Consider the following 18,927-nt stretch of genomic DNA (forward strand, 5'->3'; position numbering starts at 1 on the left):
TATGGAATATTGGGATCATAGAATACGAAAAGCATTAGAGGTACGATACGATTGCCGAGAGGGTGTTTTTGACTGGGATTATCACATGGTATTGAAGTATAGAGAAAATACCAATTTAACGCTCCACGAGTACAGGTCGACCTTCAGAATTTATGACAATTATGTACTTAGCTGAGCACTTTTCACAAATTTTAGTATTAGCACGTGAATTCTTAGTGTGAGCAACCTGAATTTAAACGAAAACATACATGGATTTTTTCTGTAGATTTTGGAGAGGCACCGGTATTGCTTTCACATGGATCGAAGGTGAGCCTGCAAGAAGTAATCCCACTCTCATCAACAACATTATAAGTCATGGGAAAGGGTTTATACACTACGCCTACATGGGAGACATTAATGTTGGGCCATACTTCACATGGAGTTTGGGAAGTGAAAAAAAAACAGAGTAATCGAGCACAAATTAATAAATCAATTTACAGGTGTAACTTGAAACTAAACTATAACTTATCTATGGTGTCAGTATACCATTAAAATCTATATATACACAATTGCCACCAGCTACTGTAATTGTTCAGATTCTTCGTGTTTCCCGTTACTGACAAAATGAAGAAGAAAAAAATGGAAGGATCTTTATTGGATAGTTAAAATTGAAGGAGAAATTTCTCGCAGTCTATGAATATTAGGTTAAAATCACCAACACCCTAAATCGTATTGTTAATTTGTAATTTAAATACTTGACAGAAAACTGAGAGCCACCGACATTGCTGAGCGTGAAGTTATGCGTGCTATACATGAAACTAGAAGTAATGAACCCATGTGCGATGATGTGGTTGCTGCTCATCGTGATCCCTCTCTTCTGAATGCAGTAATAATAACAGAAATACCAAACAATGATATTGAACAAGAGACATGGTCAACGGATGACGAATTTAATCGTCAGAAAAAAAAAATTATTTGGAAAAATATTCCGGATTTCAAAGTATGAATCTACCACGTTCTATGTATCATACCTGAAAAAGTGTTTCACTCATAATATACGCACTCAACCATGAATGGATTCATGAAATTTCACTTGTTACACTTACAGGTAATCTTCCATCCATTGACAGCCATTGATAAGTATAAAAACAAAAAGGAATTTATACAAAAATTTGACCTGATCTGGATTGCGCATAACATGACAAAACATTTACCAAATGTGGTACCGATGGCAAAGTTACATGCAAAAATACTTGTAGAATCACGAAAATTTATGGTAGACTTGCGAAATGAGGATTTGGAGAAATTTACGAAAGAATTGATTGATGAAGCAAAAGAAAATGGAATGGAGAACATACATACGTTTGATTCGAAAAAGGACAATATAGCAAGATTTCTGAAACGTAGTGTAGTAGCACAAGAAATACTTTAATTTTGAGAAGTTGGGTTTTTTATACTCCAGAAGAGGCTAACATTTGGCCCCTTCCATCACACCAATTGACCGGTATAAAATAAACGATCATATTTTTTTGAAAATATTGTTATGACTTGTCACGTGCACAAACATTAAAAAATTAATATTCACAATTATTCCCACAACTTTTCATTTGCTCTCTCGATCTTGAATTTTCGGAGGCATAGAATCGAAACGCTGTTTTAGATAGTCGCAAGTGAAGTATCTACGTTGGGTAGAGAAGCAGAATTATTTTTCGAAAAGTGTTCGTATGGAAAAAAATTCAGAGTAACTGTAACACATCACGGATGCGCTAAGTTTGATTGAGATGGAATGGGATGCTCCGTATATGAGACAGTATTTAACGCAATGTCCTGATTTAAAGACCTAAAAAGGTGATTGTCGGCGATTTTTTTTTTTTTTTTATAGGGCGAGATAGAACGAAGCTTCTTAAAACTGCGAATGTATTTTAACACACATTAGAAAGGTGCGGGCAAAAATTTTTATCATCCAACTGTCGCAGAACGGCAGCGTTAGCTGATCCGTTAATTGAAGAATATATCTTTAGTCAACGGCTGACCATCGAAGGGCCTGGCCGCGTGAGTCTGGAGTTGGCATGAAAAATAAAGTGCGTATTTCTTGTCTGAAATGTAAAAACTGAAATCATCATGCGTCATATCATTTCATCATACATCATACATCATGCATCGTACATAGTATTAAAGTTCGAAACCATAGTTTGGATGTTCGGATGTTCAGAAAGTGACGTCACCCAAAATTTTTTTTCTCTTGACGTCATCGATCTATATAGACGAAAATCAGCCGAATTCCTCAGTCTGGAAACGACTGTGCAGTGGAGCGGACGTGCGAGAATCGCGCTCCCCAGATTTCGAGTACCGGGTTCTCTACCTCCGTGGGTCCTGCACTCCGGGTCCGCTTCCTGGTGCAACTCGAGTTCCAGGACAAGCGCTCCGTAGCTTCTATGCTCCAGGTCCGCTACCTGATGAGATTCGACTTCCAGGTCATGCACTCCGTAGTTTCTGCGCTCCAGGTCCTTGACCTGGTGACTTTTGACTTTCAGGACTAATTTTCCGTAGTTCTGGCTGTCCAGGTCCGCTTCCTGGTGAAACTTGACTTCCAGGACAAGCGCTCCATGGTTCCTGCGCTTCAGGTCCGCTACCTGGTGAAACTCGACTTCAGGGACACGCCGTAGCTCATTTTATAGTATTTTCTCATTATCTTCTTGGTAAAATGTGTAAAAAAAAAAATTATATAAATCCTTACACAATATTTTTGATGTGTTCTAATACTTAGAATATTTATTAGTATTCGAGGTATAACCCGAGGTGGTTAGCGGTGGTCGTCGGAGGTGGTTGGCGGTGGTTGCGAGTGATCGCGCTGGACGAGGAGGAGGAGGAGGAGGACAAGGATTTGTGTACGGTAAGTATAGCATTTCTATAGTATTTAATGGTAATTGTTATTATATTTTATCTACAATTTTTCAAACTTGTCACGTTTACAGTAAATTCTTTCAATTCATTTTTCGCGCAAGCCAAAATTCAGTGACTCACAATGCGCTAACAAAATTTCTATAATTTATTATAATTTTCTCATAATCTTCTTGGTCAAATGTGTCGATAGTAAAATTATATTAATCGTTAGACAATATTTCTGCTGTGTTCTAATACTGAAAATATTTATTAGTATTCTAGGTATAACCCGAGGTGGTTAGCAGTGGTCGTTGGAGGTGGTTGGCGGTGGTTGCGGGTGATCGAAGTGGACGAGGAGGGGGAGAACGAGGAGGACGAGGATGTCTGCACTGTTAATATACCATTTATGTAATATTGAATAGAGCAAGAGTAGGAGTAGGAGTAGGAGTAGGGGTAGGGGTAGGAGTAGGATCAGGAGTAGGAGAAGGAGTAAGAGTAGGATCAGAAGTACTCCAGATCCTACTCCTACTCCTACTCCTTATTCTACTCCTGATCCTACACCTACTCCCACTCCTGATCCTACTTTTTCTCCTACTCCTTCTCCTAGTCCTACTCCTGACCCTACGCCTAAGCCTGATCCTACTCCTGATCCTGCTCCTACCCCTGAACCTACTCCTACTCCTGATCCTACTCCTACGCCTGATCCTACTCCTGATCCAGCTCCTACTTCTACTCCATTAAATATCATAAAAATGTAATACTTGCAGTCCACAAATCCTTGTAATCCTTGTCCTCCTCCTCCTGGTCCTCCGTCTCGTTCACCTCGATCACCCGCAACCACCGCCAACGACCACCGCTAACCACCTCGGGTTATATCTCAAATACTAATGAATATTTTCAGTCTTAGAACACATCAAAAATATTGTGTATGGATCAACGTAATGTGTGATTGATACATTTTACCAAGAACATTATTTATCAGCGCATTGACAGCTACTGAAGCTGGCCTTGCGCGAAAAATCTATTGAAATAATTTGTTGTAAACATGACAAGTTTCAAAAATTTTTGATAAAATACGATTAGAATTACCATTAAATATCATTGAAATATTATACTCACTATGCACAATTAGTAACATAGCGGCACGCGAAAAGAGCGTGGGATCAACGGAAGAGAAGTTACGGAGGAAAAAGCACCTGCTGAAAAATGTCCAAAACAAAGGTTCTGGTTTTGTGGCTGTAAATTTTGATCCGCTGCTCGCAGCGTATCGGGACTGCGCTTAATCGATTTGTCTCGCGAAATTACGTCGGAATAGTGTCAGAAAGAATTTATTCCAGCACTTTTCAAAATCGCGGAAATTTTCGCCAAAAATGCAAAGGGGTTAGCCTTACTTTTTTCTTCACATAACACTCACGATGAGGACAAAGGACTGTCCAACAGTACTTCTGAATGGCCAACCTCTCCCAGTTGTCAACTAAGTGAAATACCTGGGCATGCACCTCGACCGAAGGCTAACTTGGACCAGCCACATAAAAAACAAAAGAAGACAGGTCGACCTCCACCTACGGAAAATGTATTGGCTAATAGGCAAGAGATCGAAATTATCTCTCCACAACAAACTACTAATCTACAAAACGATACTCAAACCTATATGGACCTACGGGATACAACTCTGGGGAAGTGCAAGTAATTCGAACATTGAAATACTACAACGATTACAAGCTAAGACTCTTTGCGCCGTCACAAATGCCCCGTGGTACGTCACCAACGCCAGGCCGCACAAGGATCTTGGTGTAGATACAATAAGAAAAGTGGCATACGAACAATGCACACGCTACGAAACTCGACTCGCCAACCACCCAAACCTGCTTGCATCAAATCTCCTTGACCGGAGAACGATCTCGCGAAGACTCAGGAAACTCAAACCACTAGACCTGCGAGAAAGATTTCGGGCCGAATAAACGCCAAAACAAATAAAGCGACAAGCGATAAATAAGTGAGAAGAAAATAAACCGAAAAAGCAAAAATAGTGCAGTGTGCATCGCTGGATGCAACCACTAACGACAAAACCATTGTCCACAATATACCTTTGAACATCACAACTATTCATTGTCACTTTATGTAACAGGTTATAGTTCTCTAATAAACGACAATAAAAAAAAATTTTGGAGCCAAAAATTTGTGGTCTCAGATTCGACTTGTACGACCCTTTCCTGACTAATTAGATCACCAGGAACCCAGAAAACGCAGCAAAAAGAGCGTGGGACAATAAAAAAAAATTGACGGAGGAAAAAGCACCTGCTGAAAAATGTCGAAAACACAGGTTTCCGTTGTTTGGCTGTAACTTTTGATGCGTTCATCGCAGCGTATTGTGACTGCGCCTGATCGATTTCTCTTGCAAAATGACGTCCAAATAGTGCATGAAAGAATTTATTGCAGCACTTTTCAAAATCGCGAAAATTTTCGGCAAAAATGCGAAGGGGTTAGCCTTACTTTTTCTTCATTTTTGGAGCCGAAAATTTTTGGTCTCAGATTCGATTCAAATGACCCTTACTCGACTAATTAGAACCTCAGGAACTCAGAAAACGCAGCGAAAACAGCGTAAGATCAACAGGAGAGAAATGGCGAGCGAAAAAGCACCTGCTGAAAAATGTCGAAAACACGGGTTTCCGTTTTTTGGCTGTAACTTTTGATGCGTTGATCGCAGCGTATTAGGACTGCGCCTAATCGATTTCTCTTGCAAAATGACGTCCGAATGGTGCATGAAAGAATTTATTGCAGCACTTTTCAAAATCGCGAAAATTTTCGGCAAAAATGCAAAGGGGTTAGCCTTACTTTTTCTTCATTTTTGGAGCTGAAAATTTTTGGTCTCAGATTCGCTTTGTGTGACCCTCTCCTGCCTAATTGGACCCCCAGGAACTCAGAAAATGCAGCGAAAAGAGCGTAGGACCAACAGGAGAGAAATGGCGAGCGAAAAAGCACCTGCTGAAAAATGTCGAAAACACAGGTTTCCGTTTTTTAGCTGTAACTTTTGATGCGTTCATCGCAGCGTATTGGGACTGCGCCTAATCGATTTCACTTGCGAAATTACGTCCGAATAGTGCACGAAACAATATATTGCAGCACTTTTCAAAATCGCGAAAATTTTCGGCAAAAATGCAAAGGGGTTAGCCTTACTTTTTCTTCATTTTTGGAGCCGAAAATTTTTGGTCTCAGATTCGATTCAAATGACCCTTACCTGACTAATTAGACCCTCAGGAACTCAGAAAACGCAGCGAAAACAGCGTGAGATCAACAGGAGAGAAATGACGAGCGAAAAAGCACCTGCTGAAAAATGTCGAAAACACAGGTTTCCGTTTTTTGGCTGTAACTTTTGATGCGTTGATCGCAGCGTATTGGGACTGCGCCTATTCGATTTCTCTTGCCAAATGACGTCCGAATAGTACATGAAAGAATTTATTGCAGCTCTTTTCAAAATCGCGAAAATTTTCGGCAAAAATGCAAAGGGCCTTACTTTTTCTTCATTTTTGGAGCCGAAAATTTTTGGTCTCAGATTCGATTTAAATGACCCTAACTCGACTAATTAGACCCTCAGGAACTCAGAAAACGCAGCGAAAAGAGCGTAGGACCAACAGGAGAGAAATGGCGAGCGAAAAAGCACCTGCTGAAAAATGTCGAAAACACAGGTTTCCGTTTTTTGGCTGCAACTTTTGATGCGTTGATCGCAGCGTATTGGGACTGCGCCTAATCGATTTCTCTTGCAAAATTACGTCCGAATAGTGCATGAAAGAATTTATTGCAGCACTTTTCAAAATCGCGAAAATTTTCGGCAAAAATGCAAAGGGGTTAGCCTTACTTTTTCTTCATTTTTGGAGCCGAAAATTTTAGGTCTCAGATTCGATTCAAATGACCCTTACTCGACTAATTAGACCCTCAGGAACTCAGAAAACGCAGCGAAAAGAGCGTAGGACCAACAGGAGAGAAATGGCGAGCGAAAAAGCACCTGCTGAAAAATGTCGAAAACACAGGTTTCCGTTTTTTGGCTGCAACTTTTGATGCGTTGATCGCAGCGTATTGGGACTGCGCCTATTCGATTTCTCTTGCCAAATGACGTCCGAATAGTGCATGAAAGAATTTATTGCAGCTCTTTTCAAAATCGCGAAAATTTTCGGCAAAAATGCAAAGGGGTTAGCCTTACTTTTTCTTCATTTTTGGAACCGAAAATTTTTGGTCTCAGATTCGCTTTGTGTGACCCTCTCCTGCCTAATTGGACCCCCAGGAACTCAGAAAATGCAGCGAAAAGAGCGTAGGACCAACAGGAGAGAAATGGCGAGCGAAAAAGCACCTGCTGAAAAATGTCGAAAACACAGGTTTCCGTTTTTTGGCTGTAACTTTTGATGCGTTGATCGCAGCGTATTGGGACTGCGCCTATTCGATTTCTCTTGCCAAATGACGTCCGAATAGTACATGAAAGAATTTATTGCAGCTCTTTTCAAAATCGCGAAAATTTTCGGCAAAAATGCAAAGGGGTTAGCCTTACTTTTTCTTCATTTTTGGAGCCGAAAATTTTTGGTCTCAGATTCGATTTAAATGACCCTAACTCGACTAATTAGACCCTCAGGAACTCGGAAAACGCAGCGAAAAGAGCGTAGGACCAACAGGAGAGAAATGGCGAGCGAAAAAGCACCTGCTGAAAAATGTCGAAAACACAGGTTTCCGTTTTTTGGCTGCAACTTTTGATGCGTTGATCGCAGCGTATTGGGACTGCGCCTAATCGATTTCTCTTGCAAAATTACGTCCGAATAGTGCATGAAAGAATTTATTGCAGCACTTTTCAAAATCGCGAAAATTTTCGGCAAAAATGCAAAGGGGTTAGCCTTACTTTTTCTTCATTTTTGGAGCCGAAAATTTTAGGTCTCAGATTCGATTCAAATGACCCTTACTCGACTAATTAGACCCTCAGGAACTCAGAAAACGCAGCGAAAAGAGCGTAGGACCAACAGGAGAGAAATGGCGAGCGAAAAAGCACCTGCTGAAAAATGTCGAAAACACAGGTTTCCGTTTTTTGGCTGCAACTTTTGATGCGTTGATCGCAGCGTATTGGGACTGCGCCTATTCGATTTCTCTTGCCAAATGACGTCCGAATAGTGCATGAAAGAATTTATTGCAGCTCTTTTCAAAATCGCGAAAATTTTCGGCAAAAATGCAAAGGGGTTAGCCTTACTTTTTCTTCATTTTTGGAACCGAAAATTTTTGGTCTCAGATTCGCTTTGTGTGACCCTCTCCTGCCTAATTGGACCCCCAGGAACTCAGAAAATGCAGCGAAAAGAGCGTAGGACCAACAGGAGAGAAATGGCGAGCGAAAAAGCACCTGCTGAAAAATGTCGAAAACACAGGTTTCCGTTTTTTAGCTGTAACTTTTGATGCGTTCATCGCAGCGTATTGGGACTGCGCCTAATCGATTTCACTTGCAAAATTACGTCCGAATAGTGCACGAAACAATATATTGCAGCACTTTTCAAAATCGCGAAAATTTTCGGCAAAAATGCAAAGGGGTTAGCCTTACTTTTTCTTCATTTTTGGAGCCGAAAATTTTTGGTCTCAGATTCGATTCAAATGACCCTTACCTGACTAATTAGACCCTCAGAAACTCAGAAAACGCAGCGAAAACAGCGTGAGATCAACAGGAGAGAAATGGCGAGCGAAAAAGCACCTGCTGAAAAATGTCGAAAACACAGGTTTCCGTTTTTTGGCTGTAACTTTTGATGCGTTGATCGCAGCGTATTGGGACTGCGCCTATTCGATTTCTCTTGCCAAATGACGTCCGAATAGTACATGAAAGAAGTTATTGCAGCTCTTTTCAAAATCGCGAAAATTTTCGGCAAAAATGCAAAGGGGTTAGCCTTACTTTTTCTTCATTTTTGGAGCCGAAAATTTTTGGTCTCAGATTCGATTCAAATGACCCTTACCTGACTAATTAGACCCTCAGGAACTCAGAAAACGCAGCGAAAACAGCGTGAGATCAACAGGAGAGAAATGGCGAGCGAAAAAGCACCTGCTGAAAAATGTCGAAAACACAGGTTTCCGTTTTTTGGCTGTAACTTTTGATGCGTTGATCGCAGCGTATTGGGACTGCGCCTATTCGATTTCTCTTGCCAAATGACGTCCGAATAGTACATGAAAGAATTTATTGCAGCTCTTTTCAAAATCGCGAAAATTTTCGGCAAAAATGCAAAGGGGTTAGCCTTACTTTTTCTCCATTTTTGGAGCCGAAAATTTTTGGTCTCAGATTCGATTTAAATGACCCTTACTCGACTAATTAGACCCTCAGGAACTCAGAAAACGCAGCGAAAAGAGCGTAGGACCAACAGGAGAGAAATGGCGAGCGAAAAAGCACCTGCTGAAAAATGTCGAAAACACAGGTTTCCGTTTTTTGGCTGCAACTTTTGATGCGTTGATCGCAGCGTATTGGGACTGCGCCTATTCGATTTCTCTTGCCAAATGACGTCCGAATAGTGCATGAAAGAATTTATTGCAGCTCTTTTCAAAATCGCGAAAATTTTCGGCAAAAATGCAAAGGGGTTAGCCTTACTTTTTCTTCATTTTTGGAACCGAAAATTTTTGGTCTCAGATTCGCTTTGTGTGACCCTCTCCTGCCTAATTGGACCCCCAGGAACTCAGAAAATGCAGCGAAAAGAGCGTAGGACCAACAGGAGAGAAATGGCGAGCGAAAAAGCACCTGCTGAAAAATGTCGAAAACACAGGTTTCCGTTTTTTAGCTGTAACTTTTGATGCGTTCATCGCAGCGTATTGGGACTGCGCCTAATCGATTTCACTTGCAAAATTACGTCCGAATAGTGCACGAAACAATATATTGCAGCACTTTTCAAAATCGCGAAAATTTTCGGCAAAAATGCAAAGGGGTTAGCCTTACTTTTTCTTCATTTTTGGAGCCGAAAATTTTTGGTCTCAGATTCGATTCAAATGACCCTTACCTGACTAATTAGACCCTCAGAAACTCAGAAAACGCAGCGAAAACAGCGTGAGATCAACAGGAGAGAAATGGCGAGCGAAAAAGCACCTGCTGAAAAATGTCGAAAACACAGGTTTCCGTTTTTTGGCTGTAACTTTTGATGCGTTGATCGCAGCGTATTGGGACTGCGCCTATTCGATTTCTCTTGCCAAATGACGTCCGAATAGTACATGAAAGAATTTATTGCAGCTCTTTTCAAAATCGCGAAAATTTTCGGCAAAAATGCAAAGGGGTTAGCCTTACTTTTTCTTCATTTTTGGAGCCGAAAATTTTTGGTCTCAGATTCGATTCAAATGACCCTTACCTGACTAATTAGACCCTCAGGAACTCAGAAAACGCAGCGAAAACAGCGTGAGATCAACAGGAGAGAAATGGCGAGCGAAAAAGCACCTGCTGAAAAATGTCGAAAACACAGGTTTCCGTTTTTTGGCTGTAACTTTTGATGCGTTGATCGCAGCGTATTGGGACTGCGCCTATTCGATTTCTCTTGCCAAATGACGTCCGAATAGTACATGAAAGAATTTATTGCAGCTCTTTTCAAAATCGCGAAAATTTTCGGCAAAAATGCAAAGGGGTTAGCCTTACTTTTTCTCCATTTTTGGAGCCGAAAATTTTTGGTCTCAGATTCGATTTAAATGACCCTAACTCGACTAATTAGACCCTCAGGAACTCAGAAAACGCAGCGAAAAGAGCGTAGGACCAACAGGAGAGAAATGGCGAGCGAAAAAGCACCTGCTGAAAAATGTCGAAAACACAGGTTTCCGTTTTTTGGCTGCAACTTTTGATGCGTTGATCGCAGCGTATTGGGACTGCGCCTAATCGATTTCTCTTGCAAAATTACGTCCGAATAGTGCATGAAAGAATTTATTGCAGCACTTTTCAAAATCGCGAAAATTTTCGGCAAAAATGCAAAGGGGTTAGCCTTACTTTTTCTTCATTTTTGGAGCCGAAAATTTTAGGTCTCAGATTCGATTCAAATGACCCTTACTCGACTAATTAGACCCTCAGGAACTCAGAAAACGCACCGACAACAGCGTAGGACCAACAGGAGAGAAATGGCGAGCGAAAAAGCACCTGCTGAAAAATGTCGAAAACAGAGGTTTCCGTTTTTTGGCTGTAACTTTTGATGCGTTGATCGCAGCGTTTTGGGACTGCGCCTATTCGATTTCTCTTGCCAAATGACGTCCGAATAGTGCATGAAAGAATTTATTGCAGCTCTTTTCAAAATCGCGAAAATTTTCGGCAAAAATGCAAAGGGGTTAGCCTTACTTTTTCTTCATTTTTGGAGCCGAAAATTTTTGGTCTCAGATTCGATTCAAATGACCCTTACTCGACTAATTAGAACCTCAGGAACTCAGAAAACGCAGCGAAAACAGCGTAAGATCAACAGGAGAGAAATGGCGAGCGAAAAAGCACCTGCTGAAAAATGTCGAAAACACGGGTTTCCGTTTTTTGGCTGTAACTTTTGATGCGTTGATCGCAACGTATTAGGACTGCGCCTAATCGATTTCTCTTGCAAAATGACGTCCGAATGGTGCATGAAAGAATTTATTGCAGCACTTTTCAAAATCGCGAAAATTTTCGGCAAAAATGCAAAGGGGTTAGTCTTACTTTTTCTTCATTTTTGGAGCCGAAAATTTTGGGTCTCAGATTCGATTCAAATGACCCTTACTTGACTAATTAGACCCTCAGGAACTCAGAAAACGCACCGACAACAGCGTAGGACTAACAGGAGAGAAATAGCGAGCGAAAAAGCATTTGCCGAAAAATGTCGAAAACACAGGTTTCCGTTTTTTGGCTGCAACTTTTGATGCGTTGATCGCAGCGTATTGGGACTGCGCCTAATCGATTTCTCTTGCAAAATTACGTCCGAATAGTGCATGAAAGAATTTATTGCAGCACTTTTCAAAATCGCGAAAATTTTCGGCAAAAATGCAAAGGGGTTAGCCTTACTTTTTCTTCATTTTTGGAGCCGAAAATTTTTGGTCTCAGATTCGATTCAAATGACCCTTACCTGACTAATTAGACCCTCAGGAACTCAGAAAACGCAGCGAAAACAGCATGAGATCAACAGGAGAGAAATGGCGAGCGAAAAAGCACCTGCTGAAAAATGTCGAAAACACAGGTTTCCGTTTTTTGGCTGCAACTTTTGATGCGTTGTTCGCAGCGTATTGGGACTGCGCCTAATCGATTTCTCTTGCAAAATTACGTCCGAATAGTGCATGAAAGAATTTATTGCAGCACTTTTCAAAATCGCGAAAATTTTCGGCAAAAACGCAAAGGGGTTAGCCTTACTTTTTCTTCATTTTTGGAGCCAAAAATTTTTGGTCTCAGATTCGATTCAAATGACCCTTGATCGACTAATTAGACCCTTAGGAACTCAGAAAACGCAGCAAAAACAGCGTGAGATCAACACGAGAGAAATGGCGAGCGAAAAAGCACCTGCTGAAAAATGTCGAAAACACAGGTTTCCGTTTTTGGCTGTAACTTTTGATGCGTTGATCGCAGCGTATTGGGACTGCGTCTAATCGATTTCTCTTGCAAAATTACGTCCGAATAGTGCATGAAAGAATTTATTGCAGCACTTTTCAAAATCGCGAAAATTTTCGGCAAAAATGCAAAGGGGTCAGCCTTACTTTTTCTTCATTTTTGGAGGCGAAAATTTTTGGTCTCAGTATCGATTCAAATGACCCTTACCTGACTAATTAGACCCTCAGGAACTCAGAAAACGCAGCGAAAACAGCGTGAGATCAACAGGAGAGAAATGGCGAGCGAAAAAGCACCTGCTGAAAAATGTCGAAAACACAGGTTTCCGTTTTTTGGCTGCAACTTTTGATGCGTTGATCGCAGCGAATTGGGACTGCGCCTAATCGATTTCTCTTGCAAAATTACGTCCGAATTGTGCATGAAAGAATTTATCGCAGCACTTTTCAAAATCGTGAAAATTTTCGGCAAAAATGCAAAGGGGTTAGCCTTACTTTTTCTTCATTTTTGGAGCCGAAAATTTTAGGTCTCAGATTCGATTCAAATGACCTTTACTCGACTAATTAGACCCTCAGGATCTCAGAAAACGCAGCGAAAACAGCATGAGATTAACAGGAGAGAAATGGCGAGCGAAAAAGCACCTGCTGAAAAATGTCGAAAACACAGGTTTCCGTTTTTTGGCTGCAACTTTTGATGCGTTGATCGCAGCGTATTGGGACTGCGCCTAATCGATTTCTCTTGCAAAATTACGTCCGAATAGTGCATGAAAGAATTTATTGCAGCACTTTTCAAAATCGCGAAAATTTTCGGCAAAAACGCAAAGGGGTTAGCCTTACTTTTTCTTCATTTTTGGAGCCAAAAATTTTTGGTCTCAGATTCGATTCAAATGACCCTTGCTCGACTAATTAGACCCTCAGGAACTCAGAAAACGCAGCGAAAACAGCATGAGATTAACAGGAGAGAAATGGCGAGCGAAAAAGCACCTGCTGAAAAATGTCGAAAACACAGGTTTCCGTTTTTTGGCTGCAACTTTTGATGCGTTGATCGCAGCGTATTGGGACTGCGCCTATTCGATTTCTCTTGCCAAATGACGTCCGAATAGTGCATGAAAGAATTTATTGCAGCTCTTTTCAAATTCGCGAAAATTTTCGGCAAAAATGCAAAGGGGTTAGCCTTACTTTTTCTTCATTTTTGGAGCCGAAAATTTTTAGTCTCAGATTCGATTCAAATGACCCTTACCTGACTAATTAGACCCTCAGGAACTCAGAAAACGCAGCGAAAACAGCGTGAGATCAACAGGAGAGAAATGACGAGCGAAAAAGCACCTGCTGAAAAATGTCGAAAACACAGGTTTCCGTTTTTTGGCTGTAACTTTTGATGCGTTGATCGCAGCGTATTGGGACTGCGCCTAATCGATTTCTCTTGCAAAATTACGTCCGAATAGTGCATGAAAGAATTTATTGCAGCACTTTTCAAGATCGTGAAAATTTTCGGCAAAAATGCAAAGGGGTTAGCCTTACTTTTTCTTCATTTTTGGAGCCGAAAATTTTGGGTCTCAGATTCGATTCAAATGACCCTCACTTGACTAATTAGACCCTCAGGAACTCAGAAAACGCACCGACAACAGCGTAGGACTAACAGGAGAGAAATAGCGAGCGAAAAAGCATCTGCCGAAAAATGTCGAAAACACAGGTTTCCGTTTTTTGGCTGCAACTTTTGATGCGTTGATCGCAGCGTATTGGGACTGCGCCTAATCGATTTCTCTTGCAAAATTACGTCCGAATAGTGCATGAAAGAATTTATTGCAGCACTTTTCAAAATCGCGAAAATTTTCGGCAAAAACGCAAAGGGGTTAGCCTTACTTTTTCTTCATTTTTGGAGCCAAAAATTTTTGGTCTCAGATTCGATTCAAATGACCCTTGATCGACTAATTAGACCCTCAGGAACTCAGAAAACGCAGCAAAAACAGCGTGAGATCAACACGAGAGAAATGGCGAGCGAAAAAGCACCTGCTGAAAAATGTCGAAAACACAGGTTTCCGTTTTTTGGCTGTAACTTTTGATGCGTTGATCGCAGCGTATTGGGACTACGTCTAATCGATTTCTCTTGCAAAATTACGTCCGAATAGTGCATGAAAGAATTTATTGCAGCACTTTTCAAAATCGCGAAAATTTTCGGCAAAAATGCAAAGGGGTTAGCCTTACTTTTTCTTCATTTTTGGAGGCGAAAATTTTTGGTCTCAGTATCGATTCAAATGACCCTTACCTGACTAATTAGACCCTCAGGAACTCAGAAAACGCAGCGAAAACAGCGTGAGATCAACAGGAGAGAAATGGCGAGCGAAAAAGCACCTGCTGAAAAATGTCGAAAACACAGGTTTCCGTTTTTTGGCTGCAACTTTTGATGCGTTGATCGCAGCGAATTGGGACTGCGCCTAATCGATTTCTCTTGCAAAATTACGTCCGAATTGTGCATGAAAGAATTTATCGCAGCACTTTTCAAAATCGTGAAAATTTTCGGCAAAAATGCAAAGGGGTTAGCCTTACTTTTTCTTCATTTTTGGAGCCGAAAATTTTTGGTCTCAGATTCGATTCAAATGACCCTTACCTGACTAATTAGACCCTCAGGAACTCAGAAAACGCAGCGAAAACAGCGTGAGATCAACAGGAGAGAAATGACGAGCGAAAAAGCACCTGCTGAAAAATGTCGAAAACACAGGTTTCCGTTTTTTGGCTGTAACTTTTGATGCGTTGATCGCAGCGTTTTGGGACTGCGCCTATCCGATTTCTCTTGCCAAATGACGTCCGAATAGTGCATGAAAGAATTTATTGCAGCTCTTTTCAAAATCGCGAAAATTTTCGGCAAAAATGCAAAGGGGTTAGCCTTACTTTTTCTTCATTTTTGGAGCCGAAAATTTTTGGTCTCAGATTCGATTCAAATGACCCTTACTCGACTAATTAGAACCTCAGGAACTCAGAAAACGCAGCGAAAACAGCGTAAGATCAACAGGAGAGAAATGGCGAGCGAAAAAGCACCTGCTGAAAAATGTCGAAAACACGGGTTTCCGTTTTTTGGCTGTAACTTTTGATGCGTTGATCGCAGCGTATTAGGACTGCGCCTAATCGATTTCTCTTGCAAAATGACGTCCGAATGGTGCATGAAAGAATTTATTGCAGCACTTTTCAAAATCGCGAAAATTTTCGGCAAAAATGCAAAGGGGTTAGTCTTACTTTTTCTTCATTTTTGGAGCCGAAAATTTTGGGTCTCAGATTCGATTCAAATGACCCTTACTTGACTAATTAGACCCTCAGGAACTCAGAAAACGCACCGACAACAGCGTAGGACTAACAGGAGAGAAATAGCGAGCGAAAAAGCATTTGCCGAAAAATGTCGAAAACACAGGTTTCCGTTTTTTGGCTGCAACTTTTGATGCGTTGATCGCAGCGTATTGGGACTGCGCCTAATCGATTTCTCTTGCAAAATTACGTCCGAACAGTGCATGAAAGAATTTATTGCAGCACTTTTCAAAATCGCGAAAATTTTCGGCAAAAATGCAAAGGGGTTAGCCTTACTTTTTCTTCATTTTTGGAGCCGAAAATTTTGGGTCTCAGATTCGATTCAAATGACCCTTACTTGACTAATTAGACCCTCAGGAACTCAGAAAACGCACCGACAACAGCGTGAGATCAACAGGAGAGAAATGGCGAGTGAAAAAGCACCTGCTGAAAATTGTCGAAAACACAGGTTTCCGTTTTTTGGCTGCAACTTTTGATGCGTTGATCGCAGCGTATCGGGACTGCGTCTAATCGATTTCTCTTGCAAAATTACGTCCGAATAGTGCATGAAAGAATTTATTGCAGCACTTTTCAAAATCGCGAAAATTTTCGGCAAAAATGCAAAGGGGTTAGCCTTACTTTTTCTTCATTTTTGGAGCCAAAAATACAAAGGGGTTTAATCGTTTGATCGTTTATTTCACATCTTTTCCATGGCAATATCGGAAAACATTATTGCAACATTAAAAATAAACAAAGTCTTAATTCCTAAACCTTAGCCTAGTTCTATATTACTATTCAAGAGATAGGGATAAAAAATTAGAACAGAGAATAGAACAGAGAAAGACGGCGATGACAATGTCAGGGTTAGCCTTACTTTTTCTCCATTTTTGGAGCCGGGAATTTTTGGTCTCAGATTGGATTTGAATAACCCTTACCTGACTAATTGGACCCTCAGGAACTCGGAAAACGCAGCGAAAAGAGCGTGGGATCAACAGGAGAGTAATCGCGAAGGAAAAAGCACCCGCCGAAAATTGTCGAGAACACAGGTTCTGGTTCTTTGGCTGTAGCTTTTGATCCGCCGCTTGCAGCGTATCGGGACTGCGCTTAATCGATTTGTCTCGCAAAATTACGTCGGAATTGTGCCAGAAAGAATTCATTTCAACACCTGATCCTACACCTACTCCTACTCCTAATCCTACTCCTTTTCCTACTCCTACTCCTACTCCTGATTCTACTCCTGGTCCTACTGCTGCTCCTACTCCTACTCTATTCAATACTTCAGAACGTTATACTCGCAGTGCACAAATCCTAGTCATCCTCGTCCTCCTCCTCGGCCATCTCCGACCACCGCCAACCACCCTCAACAGCCACCGCAAACCACCACGAGTTATATCTTAAATACAAATTAATATTTTTAGTATTAGAACACATTAAAAATATTGTGTAAGGACTTATAAAATTTTGTTATCGACACATTTTACCGAGAAGATTATGAGAAAATAACAAATAATTGTAGAAAGCTTATCAGCGCATTTATAGCTACTGAATTCGGACTTGCGCAAAAAATGAATTGATATAATTCATTGTAAACATGACAAGTGTAAAAAATTTCAGATAAAATATAATTAGAATTGCAATTAAATGTTACACTCACCGCGCAGAAATGCTCGTCCTCCTCGTCCACCTAGTTCTCCTCGTCCACCTCGATCACCCGTAACCACCCCGTACCACCTCCGACCACCTCCAACGATCACCGCTAACCACCTCCGGTTGTACCACGAATACTAATAAATATTCTCAGTAATAGAACACATGAAAAATATTGCGTAAGGATTAATATAATTTTTTTATTGACACATTTTATCAAGAAGATAATGAGAAAAATACTGTCAAATGAGCTACTGAGCGCCTGTCCCTGAAGTCGATTTTCACCAGGTACTGTACCTGGAGCGCAGAAACTACGGAGCGCTTGCTCTGGAACTCGAGTTCCACCACGTACGGTACCTGAAGCGCAGAAATTACGGAGCGCCTGTCTCTGAAGTCGAGTTTCACCAGGTAGCGGACCTGGCGCGCAGAAACTACGGAGCGCTTCTCCTGGAACTCGAGTTGCACCAGGTAGCGGACCCGGAGTGCAGGAACCACGGAGGTAGAGAACCCGGTACTCGAAATCGGCGGAGCGTGATTCTCACACGTCCTCTCTACTGCGCGGTTATTTCCAAACTGAGGAATTCGGTTAGCTGATTTTCGTCTATATAGATCGAGACGTCAGAAGAAAAAAAATTTTGGGCGACGTCACTTTCAGAACATCCGAACATACAAACTTTGGTTTCGAACTTCAATACTATGTATGATGCATGACGTATGATATATGATGAAATGATAGGACGCATGATGATTTTAGTTTTTACAATTCAGACAAGAAATACGCACTTTTTTTTCCTGCCAATTCCAGACTCATGCGGCTAGGCCCTTCGATGGTCAGCCGTATACGGAAGATATATTCTTGAGTTAACGGGTCAGCTAATAACGCTGCCGATCTGCGACAGTTGGATGATAAAAATTTTTGCTCGTACCTTACAAATGTGTGTTAAAATACACTGAAAGATTTAAGAAGCTTCGTTCTATTTCTCCTTATAAAGAAAAATCGCCGACCATCACCTTTTTAGGTCTTTAAATCAGAACACTGCGTTAAACACTGGCTCATATACGGAGCATCCGTTTCATCTCGATGAAAATTAGTGCGGTAGACGCGGAGACGCGGTAGACGCGGAGGACGAAGGTGGTCGGAAATGGTCTGAAGTGGTTAGAGGTGTTCGGAAATGGTAGGAGGTGGTCGGAGGTGGTAGGAGGTGGTTGAGGGTGGTGGGAGGTAGCCGAGGAGGACGAGGACGACGAGGGGTTGGGGGAGGAGGGGGCCGAGGTGGACGAGGAGGATAAAGGTGGTCGGAGGTGGTTGACGGTGGTTAGTGGTGCTCGACGATAGTTGGGGGTGGTATGCGGTAGCCGCGGTTACACTTCTTCTCACGGGGATGATTGAACTGTTCGACATTTCTAAGTTGCAGTTGACAAGTAGTTTTACGTACTCATTTTGTATCGATTCAATCTCAAGCTTCTATACTGACACTACTTTGGCTGCTACGAATGTCGGTGCGAGCCCGTTAGGTAGAGTCGATAGAGCAGAACCCTCCTACTCTCCCAGACCCACCTGGGCCCACTTGCCTGCCAAAAACCGGTCACAAAAATTTACCCTGGGGTATCCGTCTTTATACATAT

At 41.4% G+C, this 18,927-nt stretch overlaps 1 protein-coding gene across 1 annotated transcript in view; it reads left to right on the forward strand.

Annotated features, from left to right (window-relative positions):
• Positions 1 to 1,498, forward strand: part of LOC107223911 (dynein axonemal assembly factor 3) — a 2,609-nt gene extending 1,111 nt beyond the window's left edge. Inside the window, exons 3-6 of the mRNA XM_015663763.2 lie at positions 1 to 135; positions 266 to 445; positions 742 to 979; positions 1,088 to 1,498. The exon at positions 1 to 135 is cut by the window's left edge and continues 36 nt beyond it. Coding sequence (XP_015519249.1) covers positions 1 to 135; positions 266 to 445; positions 742 to 979; positions 1,088 to 1,411 — 877 coding nt within the window. The 3' untranslated portion in view covers positions 1,412 to 1,498. The remainder of the gene's footprint in view (positions 136 to 265; positions 446 to 741; positions 980 to 1,087) is intronic.
• Positions 1,499 to 18,927: the final 17,429 nt, after the last annotated feature.

The sequence above is a fragment of the Neodiprion lecontei genome, chromosome 2 (assembly GCF_021901455.1).
Source record: "Neodiprion lecontei isolate iyNeoLeco1 chromosome 2, iyNeoLeco1.1, whole genome shotgun sequence".
NCBI lineage: Eukaryota > Metazoa > Arthropoda > Insecta > Hymenoptera > Diprionidae > Neodiprion > Neodiprion lecontei.